General features: G+C 40.5%; 1 protein-coding gene across 2 annotated transcripts in view; it reads right to left on the bottom strand.

Moving 5' to 3' along the window:
- Positions 1-1,704: 1,704 nt before the first annotated feature.
- Positions 1,705-12,526, bottom strand: part of APPL1 (adaptor protein, phosphotyrosine interacting with PH domain and leucine zipper 1) — an 83,535-nt gene continuing 72,713 nt past the window's right edge. Inside the window, exons 22-23 of one of the 2 annotated variants that reach the window (XR_016313398.1) lie at positions 5,334-11,547; positions 1,705-5,299 (exon numbers count right to left, since the gene is read on the bottom strand). Coding sequence is in view for 1 of the 2 variants with exons in the window: in XM_089681901.1 (XP_089538027.1) it covers positions 11,398-11,547 (150 nt within the window). In the remaining variant the exon portion in view is untranslated. Of the gene's footprint in view, positions 11,548-12,526 lie in introns of both variants that reach the window. The other variant, XM_089681901.1, reaches the window with a different exon arrangement.

The following is a 12,526-nucleotide window of genomic DNA, read 5'->3' as shown; positions in this document are numbered from 1 at the left end:
CCCGTGGTGGAGAGATCGGGTGGGCATCCGGAGGCTGCCCGTAGGGGGGGGGGCAATGTCAGGGATCTCCCCGATCCCTGCCGCGATGGTCCCGGCGCAGGCGCAGTGCACCGCCCTGTGCAGGGACACGGGCACTAGGTCCGGGCCGGCCGCGGCGTTCGAGTTCGCGCATGCGCAGTAGAAGCCGCGGCCGCCCGCTGGGCACCAATGGCAGCGCAGGGCGGGATATTTAAATGGCCCTGAGCTGTCATTCAGTGCCTTCTGGTCTTTCCTGCATCCTGTATCCTGTGAACCTGTACCCTGTAAGTTATTGACCCGGATTGTACCTGACCTTGCTGTTTTCTCCTATTCTGACCCTTGCTTTGCCTGACTTCTCTCCTGAATGCCCCCTATTGGATTTGACCTGCTGTTGCTGACCTGGCGTGTGACCCGACCATTCTATGCCCGCTGCCTTGTACCTTGCCGCCCTCTCTATTACCGACCCAGCCCGTCTGACCTTGCTCATCCATCCATCCATCCCGTGCAGTGGGGTCTTCTGACCTCCTCACATCAGACTCTTCCCCGTGGGAGCCCCTTGCGCATACTACTACCACTGATGGACGCACCCAGTAGTCACGACCTGGTCTCAGGGAGCTCCAAGTCCATCCCCACCATCAGGGGCCCTGGTGAACAAGCACCCTGGGACTTAGACTCCGTGCGCTGGGGATGCCTATTCAGTGGAGTGCTAGTAGTACCGCCGGGCGGTCCCTTACACTCTGTGAAATGAAAATGCAAATATATCTTTGCAAAGTTTATACTGGCCTCATTTTAACAATAGTGAAGAACAAAAGAAGAGATTCCCCTTCAAAACGCGTCAAAGTCACTTTGAGAATCTCCCCTTCCACTGGGATGCGCAAGTGTCTTTTTATCGTGTGGTTCGTTTTGGACTTTACATGCTTGTTTTACTACGTTTGTGACTATCTCCTAAATCAATTAACTGTTTACTTTTTGTTTGAACTGCACAGCCTTTGATTGGTCCCGGATGAATCTCCATACTCTTCAAGAGTATTGGTCCATCAGCCCCCTACAGATTTGGGTCGCTGAGCGCAGGAGTTGATACATTTGTGGTACTTTTCTCATTTTAACAGTGTGGGGATTTAAAGCAACAGCATGTTTTTCATGTACAGGTTAATCTAATAGCATGTGTATTTGTATTATATAAATATACAGAAGAGAAAAACAAGGATAGATGTACAACGATTTCTAGAGGTAATTTGCAGCATTTAAGGCACAGCAAACTAGTGATGATGAATTCTTGTGTCATCTGTCCTTTGTATTGAAACCCTCTATGGTTTCTTCCTTCCCCTTCTATATTATACCCAAAATCAGACCTCAGATGCAGGGCAGTTCTGCTATAGCGCCTGTGTCAAAAGGCTTTTGGTAACCTCAAGCAAGTTTTGGTTTTCCACACAAATCTATTGGAATGCAAAACCTGCTTCAAGTAGGTCACATGCAGCTGTCAATGGATTCTGAAGGATCTCAGGAGCATTCTGCTGCCATTCACATCAACACAAAGCCTGCTGACACTGTCCGGCTCCCTGCTGCACCAGGCAATGTTTACATTTGATTTTCTCCCACTGGAAGCTCTAGAACCATAAATGGTAGAGTTGACCAGCTCATCTGATACTTCAACAGATAAGGTCTGCAGAAGAAAGACACAAAGTCTGCTTAGTAAAAGTTTTTTTTTATCTGTCTGATAACTCATATAACATTTACATACACAGGACTTCAAAAAAGGTATGAGCGAGTCATAAAAATTATAAACAATATAGTGTTATTTACAGATCACAGCCACTTAAATCACAAGGCATAATAATCATTTCACTAACAAAAAAGACCAGGAGTATAGTAACCCATGGCAACCAATTACCAATCATGTTGTGTTGTTTTGACAGACCAATTCTGATTGGTTGCTTGGAGCTACTGCTTTTTACAGGTACTCCTTGAACTACTTTTTTTTAAATAAGTCCAAATTTATCAAATATAATTTTTCCTTGTAGCAATTTGACTCAAGGGTAGTTCATTCAGAATGTTGTCTAAGCACTTTTTTTTTAATTTATTATATCAACTTCCTTTATGCTCACATATGAACCTTGTTAGGAACACTTTAGAGCTGGACACACAAAGCAATGAATGGGTAGTGTGTGGGTTAATGGACTAGGGACAAAAAGTAGTTGAATCTAATAAAATAAAACTTTGGGAAGAACCATTGCGGATTTGTTTTTAAAGGTGGAGGTTCCAGGACTGTCATACTTATGTTTGTTTCACCACTTATTGAAATGCAAACTTGAGACACTTGAGATACTTGCTTAGTGTCCAGGTATTGAAAAGAGGAGAATAAAGATCTATGGAACGTGCAAAAAAAAGTCAGCAATACCAAATTATCACGTTTAGAACAGCAGATCTGTCTTAGCCCCAGATGCAAACCTCTAATCACACAAGGCTCTCTTTAGCGTGTTAATGAAGAAGTAGGGCCAAAGTTCTTTTGGCCCGACGTCTCCTGTGAGCCACAGGGGTGCACTTAGTTCTGCACTCCTGTGACTCAGATTCAGTTGAAAGTGGGCTAAAGTCTGCTGGTCCAGACTCTGGAGAGACCTCAATTTTAATAGCAGAATCCACCCAGGGCCTGAGCCAGCCGTTCCCACCCCTTCCACAGACCAGCGCTCCAGTGAGTGCTGGAGTGCCAGAGCAGAGAGCTGGTGACCAGCTAGGCATCAGCTCTTTGCTTCACTGAAGCACTCAGCGGTCTTTGATTGTTCAGTTCTCAGTCTTCAAGGTGGCGGGGAACCGATGCTGCATTTACCTAGGTGAGTATGTATGCTTGTTTTCTTAAAATCACACACTTTTCTTTTAAAAACAAGTATTTTTACATGACCGATAAGCACAGCTTCCATTGTATTTCTGGGCCGCTACAAATGTGAATGCTGCAGGTCTAATAGCTCCCAGTGCTGAGGTTGTGTCTCAATCCCTCTGCTCTCCTGGCCAATCACAAAATGAAGTCTAGACATATTAAACATTTCACCCTTTTTTTTGGGGGGGGGGGACCACTGCAAGGGTGGATTTTTTTTTTACATTTGTGGAGCTGGGTGCTAAGTGTTCACTTAAAATAACAACTCCCCTACCTAAACCTGCCATGTTACTACAATGGCCAGCTTGGGAGGTAGTTATAGAATATTCTGCCTCACAAGTCAAAATCAATACGGCATTGCCTACAGTTTTTGTTGATCAGCTTGGTGGCCAGAGGAATTACAGCAGGGGCAGTTTTCAAAATAAGCTGAATGCTCCTTTAGTAAAACTGTTTAAAGAAGGACTTCAGTTCAGGTTTGCTCAACAAATCACTCCCACCAAAAGTGAGATTTTAATGAAAGGTGGAGCCTGGTGGTGTAAGACCTTCTGAGAGCTCTAGGTGTTCCTGACCACTCTTGTGTTTCAGATCCTCCTATGCATTCTCCATATAATAAAATAAATGAAAAATTGGAGCCTCTCATAATGGACACAGCAGGTGTGCAGACCCGGAAATTCATCTCTTTGGTGGTTTAACTCTCCAGCATTTACTAAAAACTTAAAATTTGGGGTGGGCTGGCCCAATAAGCATCAGGTACTTTCAAAGCACTGCATAGTACACCCAAATCACAGCACATTTTTAGTTTATTGTCCATACTGTCCTGCAACACATGTTCTCTGTGGCCCTCATAAATCACTTTTTGCTGACCCATCTTAGAGCCAGTGTGCTCCAAACCGATTACACATTTACAATCAACCACATAAAACAGTATCGCAAAAACGTTATTATTACGAATTTGAAACAGACAAAACCCTGGTGGCAAAAAGAAAGAAAAAAAATAGATTTGGCATGACTAGTAAAAATACAAGAAAATAATATATAAAATCTCATCCTTAATACATTATCTCATATAAACCGATTTGCCACATCTGGGGAGATGCGCGCATGTACAGTAATACTAATACAAAAAATGGCATAAAGGCTGGTAAAAAGAATCTTGATATCAATCAAGGTGGTTTATCGAATGTGGTACACCAGTTAAGCAGAGGGATTATTCAGGCCTATCCCCACCCATTTAATGGAACAGAAGAGACACCCAATTTACAATGTTGAAGAATGAAGCAACATAGTACATCAGGTTCCTCCATCAATGCAAAGAACCAGTAAGAAGGAGGGAGACCACCAAATACCTTAAAACTCAACAAAGAAGAGAAGAGAGAAGCAGCCTAGAGCCAGCCAATATCTTCCCGTCTATGTATTGCAGTAGACCCCATGGACATACATATCTCATGGGTTTACTGAGGGCAAAAAAGTGCAAAAGGAGATCATCCCAAGGGACTACGGAAACAATGAAAATTGTCCTAATCAATTTGCACCACAATAAATAACACATGTATAGTAAAATCCCCTCTAAAGCCAGCAATGTTTTTTCAAATTGTGATATATACTAATGGCACATGTCTTAGGAGCCAAACTTAGCCAAGGTGGCGTTTCCAAAGCTTGAGCACCTCTCTTTAACAAAAGAAATGTATTATGCAGGAGTGTCTCCGGTTATTGTTTTAAAACTTCTAAGGACATTTTGTATATAACACAACATGACCGTATAGCCATAATAAATATAGAAAAATTCAAGCTTTTCTGAAAAAACAAGCTCACTGTTATTCTGACTCAGCATATATTATGGGAGACTCTATTTGTCTCTATATAAAATGCATGGTTAAACAGATCAACATTTTTGAGGAGGTCAGATCCTGGACTGCATACCAGCTACTCTCTAAATGATGCGCCGAGGATAGATATATTTAGCATTTCAACAGTGCCTCCTTGAAAATGTCTTCCTTTTTGAAGCAGGTCTGATAGGTGTGTGTTAGCACCGGATATCTGAGGGTGGAGATTGATTTTAGTGAAGAATGTGTTATCCTCACCAGAGTTAAGCTTGTTGGTACAGTAAATGCCCAATTCTGGGCCTAGGCTGCTGCCTCTCTAATCATGATAGTCAAATCACTCAAAAGATGAACTTGTAGGTGTGTGGCTAGAAGCACATAAGCAATTTCAAAGAAGATGAAAATTTGTACTATTTCCTTTATTTGTTAAGACCATCATAAACAGCCAACACATTTCGGAGGAAAGGAGGAAAGTACACCCCCTTTTGTCAAGGCTTCAGCAACAATTTTGTGATAAGTTGAGGACAAAATAACGTAGGGATCCTGAGCGAAGGCTGGATTGAATCGATCATATACTTATGGCCGCCTGGATCTAACTTAGATCTAACGTACTAGGCGCTCCTGACCACACACCCAAAAGTTGCTTTTTAAAGCAGGACTGCAGATAAGCAGCTATATGCACAGCAAAAAAGACAGAATTTTCTCCAACCAATGAATGATAATTTTGTTCAGCCTGTCTTGTGATTCCAGTGATCTGGTACATTGTTTAACCAAGAAGATGACACCTCTAAAACTTGGTTCAGTATTACAGCTTTATCACCTTCCAGGTCATTCAATCATGGATCAGCAATCTAATCATGTCATCTCATTAGCAGGTTAGTGAGGGAAGGTGACACTGGAAGATAAAAGCTGAACCATGAAAAAGGTGTCACCTGTCTATGCAGTGTACAAATCACAAGACCATGCATACGTATTTATTACAATATTATGTTAAGTCATTTACCTGGAGTTTCACCAGACCATAGTTCCTGCACTTTAATTCCATCTCCATTATGGCATGGTGATCAATATCAAGGGTATAATTCTGTATAATAATGTGATCATTCATCTATAGGATTTACGTTCACTAGATCTCTCCTATAATCAGTTTAAACAAAAGAAGTGAATAGCTTTTTTCCCCCCAAAAAATAACTTGGCATACCAATCTGCTAATAATATAAACCAGTCCATTCATTAACTATGGATAATTCATTATTACTTTAAACATTAATAAATTGTTTATTAGGTTCCCTTATCAATTCATATAACAAACAGTTAAACAGTATTATTTACAATGATTAGTGCAAAAGGTTACATTCACAAATTATAAAATGTTGGTTCTGAGGTCACAGAACGTAAATCTAAAAGGATTTGGTTGTATAATAAACATATCATGCTGCCTCTCATTTGACAGTGTTTGAAACACGAATAGTCTGTTTTTCCCAAACTACCAATCAGATTCATTCTTTTTCTTTCATGCAGCACTGGAGGAATGGTAGCATCTGATTGGCTGCTGAGGCAATCTTTCTGTCATGTAATGGGTAGGACCCACACAAACTATAGATGAAACCCAGTACTAATGGTGCTTGTTTCACTGAAAAGGACCTTTAGATTTTTTTTTTTACCATGTAGGCAATTTAGACTGAAAAAAAATCTTCCTGAAAAATGATGTCAAGATTTCCAAACATCAGCCTGAAAAAAGCAGCCAACATATTCAAGTGATTTTTATGGACAGTTTGTGCATGTGACCCTCAGCCAACTGAGCATGATGCAGCCTCAGATAATTCTGAGCCATCAAAGAACCTCTTACATCATTGTCTCTTCAGTCACTTTATAAAAATACAATTCCATAATGAAACCACTAATAATGATTACCATATAAAGTTAATACAAGATGCAAAGATGACAATAACTGTGACTTTACTGTAAAATTGGTCTATGCCAAAAAGCAGGGACTCTTAAGGACCAATATTTCTATGGACAAATCCTTAAAATCTGGGAATGTCCCTGGAAATCTATGACAATTAGCAGCTATGTATTTAATTAGAAAACAAGGCTAAGTCTACAAGGGCACTAAACGTGCATGTTGGCTTTTTTGGTTTTCAAACATCCTCAAAGCTGCACCAATGGGAGTAATGAAAGTGGATGTACCTACAACATGGCACAGAGGAAAACGGCACAAATGCTTTGTTAAGCATTCAAGTTTTTTTGAGCCACTGGGCTAATACACACTTTCAGGCCTTGTGATAGGTAAGAAAGAAGGGGGTTCCATAAAGGAAATACCTGCAGTTGCTGCTGATTTAATGATGGATCCTTTGTAGATCTATCAGCAAATGTCCATAATTAGAGATAAATACAATGGAGATTAAACAGAAATAGAAAATAAACTGAATTTTGTTGATTCTTGCATCTCTAAATCTGTAATACGTAAAAGATACTACTATGACTTCCATGTGAAATACAGTGATGTACACTGCAGCCAGCTATGACTTCACAATCCACGCTGAAGTAGACAATGGTGTTGATTTACTAAACGTGGAGAGTGCAAAATCTGGTGCAGCTGTGCATGGTAGCCAATCAGCTTGCTCAATTAAGCTTTCACAAAAAAAAAAATAGGAAGCTGATTGGTATCTATGCAGAGCGGCACTAGATTGTGCACTCTCCAGTTTTAGTAAATGAACCCCAAAGTGTCTTAGTCATATAGATCCAACCAATAACAATTAGGGGACAGACAATTAAAGCTGAACTCCAGGCACATAAAAACACAAAAGCAAACGTTATGCATTCATTAACAAAATGGCAGGGTTCTGAGGAAGAGGTTCTGCCTCGAAACGCGTCAGATTTGGAGGCCTAGAGTCCCCCAATAGCCACCATCTAGGGAGATTGGACCATGCTGTCTTTTTTGTGATGTGCCTTTGATTTTATTCTTTTGTGAGTATACTACTTTTTATTCAATAAAACTAATTTTTAGAAGGTAATGCACTAGGCCTGTGTGCCCTCTGTTTCTTTGCACACATGCATTCATGAACCCTTCCCGTGTGCCATCAATGGTCCTTTAAAAATCTCTGGGGCAGGATTACTAGGGAGGGGTAGCACAAGAAGCCAGTCAGAAAACACACAACTTCCAATGCCTTTCAGGGGCCACACAAACTCTCCCTTTCTTAAGACACAGGTTAAAAGGAAAGTGGGACTCTTGAGATGGCATAATCATCAGGAATGTTTATATGATGGTGAGAAAGTCACAGAATACCTTGAGTGGTATAAATATACAGGTTATATGTCACTGAGGATAAAGGTGTTCTGTGACTTTCACACCATTAAATAATCATTCCTGATGACTATTACCTTCTTTTGGCAATCCCCCATTGGCATTGTCTGCTCCTCCCTACTTAAGGTGCCTGCTTAGCACCTGTGTGCAAGCGTTTCTAAGGCAGGCAGTGTGCATCCATAGACACACACAGCACCAGTAAGCTATGCCCCCACTGCCTCTTCGCAGGAGTTTGACTGACAGCAGCAGGACCCTATGGCTTCTGCTGCTCTCCTGTGAGACCAGAAAGCGAGAGCGGTGCTGCAGCCAAGACAGCGCTGGATCAGTGACAGGCAATAGGTAAGTGTTTAGAGATGGAGGTGGGTAGAACAGATAGTTGGGTGTTTTTTTACCTTAATGCAGGGAGTATGTTTTGACTTTAGAACCACTTTAAGAGTCACACCATTTTGTTTGTTCTTTTGTTACTAAAGTCTTTGTAGATACAGAAAAACATAAAAATACTGACATATTATGAGACATTCCCACCATTTTGTTAACCAAAGCACTAAGGAAGGAGTTTTTGACCTCTTAAATGCATTGGTAGTTTTGTGTTTTTTCCGGCTGGGAACCAATTTTATTATATTAGTATTTAAATGGTCATAAAGTAACAACACCAACCCTGACAAAGACATGTACCTTTGCTGTATGTATTCAATCAATGGAATACCAGTTTTTCAACTCTTGGTCGTTTGTATGGCACTTCCATTAGACGGTACACATGGGGATTCTTAATCTTAGGTTATTCTCGATGGGTACTCCCGTTTTATGAAGAGCTGCCCAACTGGAGCTCTTGTGGTCAGTGATGATTTAACTAACACACTGAAGATTTGTATTAAAAGAGGACCATATCCCATAAGAACGTGATAAAAAATAATGTTTTTCAGTAAAGAACACACATTCCACATTAATAATTATGTTGCTAAAATGATTGTGTGTTTTGTAAATTGCCTCTGCAATTGCTCCTGTTTCTTCTAGCTGGAGGCTGCTATTTTGCTGAATCCCAGAGCCCCTGAGCAGGAGTAAATATTTAGGCTGTCAGCAGATCAGCATTTCCTGGCTAGATTTTCAGCAGGGTGCCAAAAAAAGAGAGCAACTGAGCATGTTCAGAGCAGGGTGAGACAGTGTATTACTAGATTTTAAACGGTATGGGTACTTATTTTTAATATTTTACCCTGCTATACCTGTAAAAGGGCCAACATGAAGTGATCTAGCAGGACTTAGTTTCAAGTTCCACTTTCAGCTTCCTGCTTGTACATTTTGGCAGGGATACCTAGATCATAAACCTGACTAAACAGAATAACAAATCCTCTGATGGGTAAAACATCTCACTTCTATGATTTGTAAATGTGTATTTAGCTGCTTGCATGGAGCTCATCTTTAAAATATCACAATATCATCACCCTACAGAGTTTATCTGCAAGGCACATATTTACCCTATTCAATGGTTAGTCACTGAGCCTGCTTGGGCATGCGGCAAACCCAAATCACATCCACCTTCTTTATATGTTCATCTTGTACAATACAAACACAGAACCTCAACAAAACACTGTAAAAGGCTATTGCCATATAAAGCACACACAAAACATTTAAACATCTCACCGGGAGCAAACCGTCTTTTGTGATAGTACAGGAGATTATCCAAGAGTATTCTAAACCCTGAAGAGGGCAGTTTGGATATTTTGAATTGCCTGGCTGTCATGCCAATCGTCTAGCGTCAGTACTTTGCGTCAACGACCTGGAACATGTATGCAGCTCAGCGGTTCTGACTCAGTAACACTGAAGACAATGAAATGAGACCACATGCATTTTCAGAAGGTCTGAATAAGGACTGAAATTAATGAATTGGGTTATCAGTAAAGATTCTCAGTTGTATGGTTACCTGCGGTGCACCATTCCCTAACAACCAAGTCTCCTGAACTGGGGAAAAAGGGGTATCAGGAGGTCAGGACATCAGATATGGGCTCAGCTGTCACAAAGCACTCTTTCCTACGGAAGTTATTAGGTGGATGGGTATTACATTTTCTGTAAGTAGAAAGATAATAAGTCTTCTCTGGGGAAGCACTGTAAAAACACACAGTACACACTGTTGCACCTTAATGAAATTTGCTCATTATTTGCACATTTTACTGCATGTTAACCAGCCACAGCTCTGTCTAGTGAAGCCACCAACTCCTATGAAGCTTAGCTGTTAATGCTTATACTTGGCATTAAAATTTAGAACGGATTTAGGAACTAAAAAAAGATGAATTAACTGTAAATAGCCTAAAACTGGAAATTTAGAATCATAAATGCATTTTTTTTAATTCAATCCCAACAATAGTAATTTTTAAAGCATAGCCCCTAAATTACAGAAGTGTGCAAAATTCCCTTTGGCTGAAACTCAATAACATTCTTCAAGATTCCTTGGCCTGTGTGCTGTTGACCTAAAGCACACTAGTAAATTAAGGAGCATATGATCATACAGGGACTTCATGATGATGTCAAAAGTTTTACAATCATTTGTATCATCTTGCAAAACTGCCAACCTGTTCTTGTATTTTATCTTGAAGGGCATAAAATTGTTGCCATCGGGATCAATACCTCTTGTTGCAAAAAACCTTCTCACACTGCTCAAAAGCAGGCTTGACATGGTGGCCTAGGGGTGGCAGGCCCTATAATTCGACACCTCAAAGAAGCTCCCCACAGCCTTGTAAATAAAGTAATTCTGAAGGTTCTGTAGAGAACAAGAAAAAGATCTGCTTTTGATTAAAGAGGTTATCTGGGAAATAGATATATTCCATTCATTAGTGGAGAAGGGCAGTTCAGTGGTTTAAGGTACTCAGCTCATAACTTCAATGGAAGGCTGATGTCAAATCTAGACCCTTATCTGAAAGCAGCTGTTTCCTGGAGAACCTCTTTAATCCACATCATTCTTAAATTATTTAAAAGACAATAATTTATACAGAAACCCAGCACTGTTCAGAACCCCACAATGGTAGAGTATAAAGGCAAAATATAAGAACTCCCACCCCCAAGTTACAAACCTAAGAGACTAAGGAAACCAGGAAAAAAAAACAAAAAAGACATACAAACACCAAATCTTCAGTCAGTTGGAGCATTTCAGAGCAGAAGGAAAAACAAAACGCTGACATTGCTCTGTAGTGCGGTCAAGTGTCCTTGTACATTTCACAAAATCATGGCAAAAATTCGGATTTCAAGGGCAAATAACGCACGGCTGCATATATTCATTAAAAAGGCTTTCAGAATAATCAAATAATAAAAAAGAGCTCTGGTATATCTCTCTGCCTCACATGCTAATTGTGCCGTAGCATCAACTGCCGGTAAGTCTCCGTTTGTTTCTGCTCTCATGCCTCTGACTCTCGTTTCTTTTTTCCTTCTTCACTGGGCTCGCTGTCTTCTGATTGGCTGGAGTTGAGGACTACAAACTGTCCGTCTGTGCTGGCCGGGTTGGGTCTACTGGAAGCAGCGATTAAGCGACTCTGCTCCTCCAAGTCCTAGGAGATAGAACATATTCAAGGAAATATTTTAGAGACTGTTATTATGTTGTCTTGTGACTCTCTTTTGTTATATGAATGGGGTTTATTGCCTACGATAATTTGAGGTTTGTGTTTTTGAATCCCCTTCTCTGTATTCTGTACACTTATTCTTTGTTTTTTTGTTTGAACTCCTGTTATTATTTGTCTCTTCCTTGTTCTGTTATTGTTTGTGTTTTATAAATGCAAAATAAATACCTTTTAAAAAAATATTTTAGAGATGTGGAACTCGTGTGAAGCCATCTGAATTGGTCAGTGTTGCTTGTAGCAAAAGATTCTTCAAAAATTTTTTTTTAGCACTTTCTATTGTCTTTATTCATTCTTAATGCTGAACAGAATGGTGCTGCTTCTGCAGCATTCTCCTATGAGTCTGGGAGGGAAGGGGGTGGAGCCATGACACCCTGGACTCATAGGAAGTGGGTTATGTGATGCTGGGTGTCATTCAACCAGGAAGAGGAACGGTTCTAAACTGCTGACTAGGTACGTTTACAGGGGACAGCATCGGAGAGAAGGTGAGAGCTGCATTTGCAGCAGCAACAAAGTTTCTAGCTTTTCATTTTTCTTTAGATAAATGATCTGTTCCTCTGACAATTTCCTCTATTAGGGCTAGTTTACATAGGTGTTGCTCTCTGAAGAGCGATCCTGCCCACTGAACACAACAGTGTTTTCATTCATACCAGATACTACAGGCAAAACTCTTCTAAGGGTGCTGCAGATTGGAGTTCAGGCATTCATTTTTTCATTCTGCCCTTCCTCACCTCTTCCTTGTCCATTCATAGAACAAGAAAGGGGGAGGTGGGCAAAAACAAGATTTCCCCTTGTCTATTCACAGAACGCCTTGCATTCTGTAAAAATGCTTTTTGTAAATAGATGGGGTGCGAATGTAATCCCTACACTGTATTGAAGCTGGAGCTATCAGTTGCAGTACCGGAAGGAGAGC

The sequence above is a fragment of the Staurois parvus genome, unplaced genomic scaffold (assembly GCF_062004578.1).
Source record: "Staurois parvus isolate SC_StPar_1 unplaced genomic scaffold, SC_StPar_1.0 ptg000282l, whole genome shotgun sequence".
NCBI classification, from domain to species: Eukaryota; Metazoa; Chordata; class Amphibia; order Anura; family Ranidae; genus Staurois; species Staurois parvus.
The sequence above is the reverse complement of the archived record's forward strand: the minus strand, read 5'-3'. Positions and strand labels throughout refer to the sequence as shown.